The sequence below is a fragment of the Arachis ipaensis genome, chromosome B05 (assembly GCF_000816755.2).
Source record: "Arachis ipaensis cultivar K30076 chromosome B05, Araip1.1, whole genome shotgun sequence".
In the NCBI taxonomy this organism is placed as follows: Eukaryota; Viridiplantae; Streptophyta; class Magnoliopsida; order Fabales; family Fabaceae; genus Arachis; species Arachis ipaensis.
This window is the reverse complement of record NC_029789.2, coordinates 148,757,968-148,760,508: the sequence shown is the minus strand read 5'-3', so window position 1 is coordinate 148,760,508 and position 2,541 is coordinate 148,757,968. Positions and strand designations below refer to the sequence as shown.

The window sequence follows — 2,541 nt, the reverse complement described above, 5'->3', positions numbered from 1 at the left end:
TGATTTTAAAAATAAAAGATAAATATTAATTACTATTTAGTTAAAAAGAAAAAAAGGATGTTGATTTTTTCTTTCACCAAAGGCTAATTAATTAGTTAAATTTGGCCTATTAAAATATCCATAAAACATGTATATCGCACTTTTACTATTAAATTATATCTGCTGTTACAATAATACTATTATTACATATAATTAGACTTTATGTCGAATCTAGTACGGGATCTTTTAGGAATGAAAGACTTAAACCTTCGCGATTTCTTAAGTTGATGTTCTTATACTTTAAGCTATTTTTTCAAAAGAGCTTAATTAAGTTGTTTATTCATATTAAAAATTTAATTAGAAAAATAACTTTTTTCAGTTAATATTAAATAAATTTTTAAAATGAAGTTTTTACCTTAAATTCAAATATTAAATTTTAGTTTCCAAACTCAATTCTACTTTTAACTCTATTTCTAGAAATTAAAAAAAGTATAATAAAGAGGGATTAATATATATTTAGCATGAAAAATGAATTGTTTGTAGTTGTTTATGTTACACGAAGAAGCCAAAAAGGTGCATGGATGAATTTGAGTTTTTGACACTAATGAAATACTATATAGAAAAGACTAGGGGCAGTAATTTTGTTGAATTTTGACCAGCATACAATTAGCAGAAAAAGGTGAGTCATTAGATAAAATCTCACATCAATTTTATACCATTAAATTATCATTGATAGCTATTTGATGATTATCAATCACAAAAGTTGCTGGCCCTAGTATTACTCATACTATATTATTATTTTGCACTGCTTTGTTGACCATATAGAAGTTAGACCTTTGAATTTGTTTTCTAGTGCGTAAAAGATCTAGTCTAAGTGTACTGACCCCACACAGTCATTTCTTTCTGCATTGAACCTTCTTTCCTTCGTGAAACCCCACGGACCCACACTCACACCTCCTTTCCTTTCTTTTCCTTTCTTTTCTCCTGACTCTGACTACTATAAATTCTCCTTCATTATCTTTCTTATTCATCATCCTCTCTTCCACTCTCTACAACTATGGCTGACCATGGCATCACCATGTCGCTTTCCCACACCTCCGACGACTCCTCCTCCGACCACAACACCCCTGCCACCGCTGCTGCCGTCGTCTCCAGGAGGCTGCCACCCTCGTCGTCCACCGGCAACCATTCATACCACCATCACCTCTCCGAGCCGCCGCCCCAGAAGAAGCCACGTGGCAGGCCTCCGGGGTCCAAGAATAAGCCGAAGCCACCCGTGGTGATCACCCAGGAAAGCGACCACGTGATGAAACCGGTGGTGATCGAGGTTGCCGCCGGCTCGGATGTGGTGGAGGCGGTGGTGAGTTTTGCCCGGCGGCGCCAGGTAAGCTTGTCAGTGTTGAGTGGGTCAGGAACCATTGCGAACGTCACCTTACGTCACCCTTACTCACATGCTCCTGCATTAACCCTCCATGGACCCTTCACCTTGTTGTCATTCTCTGGAAGCTACATCGCTGGCCCTTTCACTCCTTCACCTCGTCCTCTTCCTCTTGCCTCTCCAGCTTCCGCTTCAGCTTCAACGGATGCTTCCTCAGCTAGCCCTACCCCCACCTGCTCCAGCTTCGCTGTTTCCTTCTCCGGTTCCCAGGGACAGATCTTCGGCGGGGTTGTGGCCGGGACACTCGTGGCGGCCAGCACGGTTGTGGTGTCGGCCTCCATCTTCAAGAGGCCTGAGTTCCACCAGGTTGGCGAGGGTGTCAGTGCTGGTGGTCGTGACGGTGACAATAAGGACGACGCTGATCGTCATAATAACTACAGTAATGCAGTTGTGAGTGAGAACCCTCTTACTGTGTTCAATGTGGGGAATGCCGGTGGTGGAGGAAACGGCATCAATAATAGCCACCCTGCTGATGTGAACGTCATGCAATGGGGCCACACTCTCTCGGCTTCTCGCGCTGCCAATTACTGAACCCCCAAGATCTAGCTAGCCAAATCCATATCTCTCAGCATTATTAATTAATTCCCCATTTTCTGTTTTTTTTTTTTATATTTTTCTTTTAGTTGTCTAAATTCTAAATTGTTAAGTATGGGGAAAACTGTTAATTACTCAGTCATTACAGTGTCACAGAGGCTGAAATAATAGGGTTTTCTCTTTCTTTGCTTTTTTTTTTTTTATATGAGCATGCTTGTCTTCTTGGTCGCTCTTTCTTATTTAATTTAAGGAAAAGTTTAGGAGGTCAGCAACTTTGTTAAATTCTGGTCAGCATGTAACCAGCAAAGAAAAGTGAGCCATTTGATAAAATCTCACATCATTAAAACCATCATTGATGGCTATTTAATGGCTACAAATTACAAAAGTTGCTGGTCTCCTAGCATTAGTCTTAATTTAATTATTCTCGGTTTTCCTTCATCAAAGAATATGTGTTTTGATTATGGGATGGAGTTTCAGGCGTAGAAGGTGGTGGATAAAATTACAGGGTGGTGTGGTTGTGGTGCTGCCGCCTCGGGAAGGACCCAATTTTGTTGTCTCCAATACGAAGCATGGAGACAAATGAAAGGGAA

At 40.5% G+C, this 2,541-nt stretch overlaps 1 protein-coding gene across 1 annotated transcript; it reads left to right on the top strand.

Moving 5' to 3' along the window:
* On the top strand, positions 1,037 to 1,948 carry LOC107641565 (AT-hook motif nuclear-localized protein 17-like). The gene has a single exon (XM_016345050.1). The coding sequence runs from the start codon at positions 1,037 to 1,039 to the stop codon at positions 1,946 to 1,948; it is 912 nt and encodes a 303-aa protein (XP_016200536.1).

Coding starts and splice junctions, on each gene's coding strand:
- LOC107641565 (XM_016345050.1), top strand. CDS start 1,037: ATGGCTGACCATGGCATCACCATGTCGCTTTCCCACACCTCCGACGAC.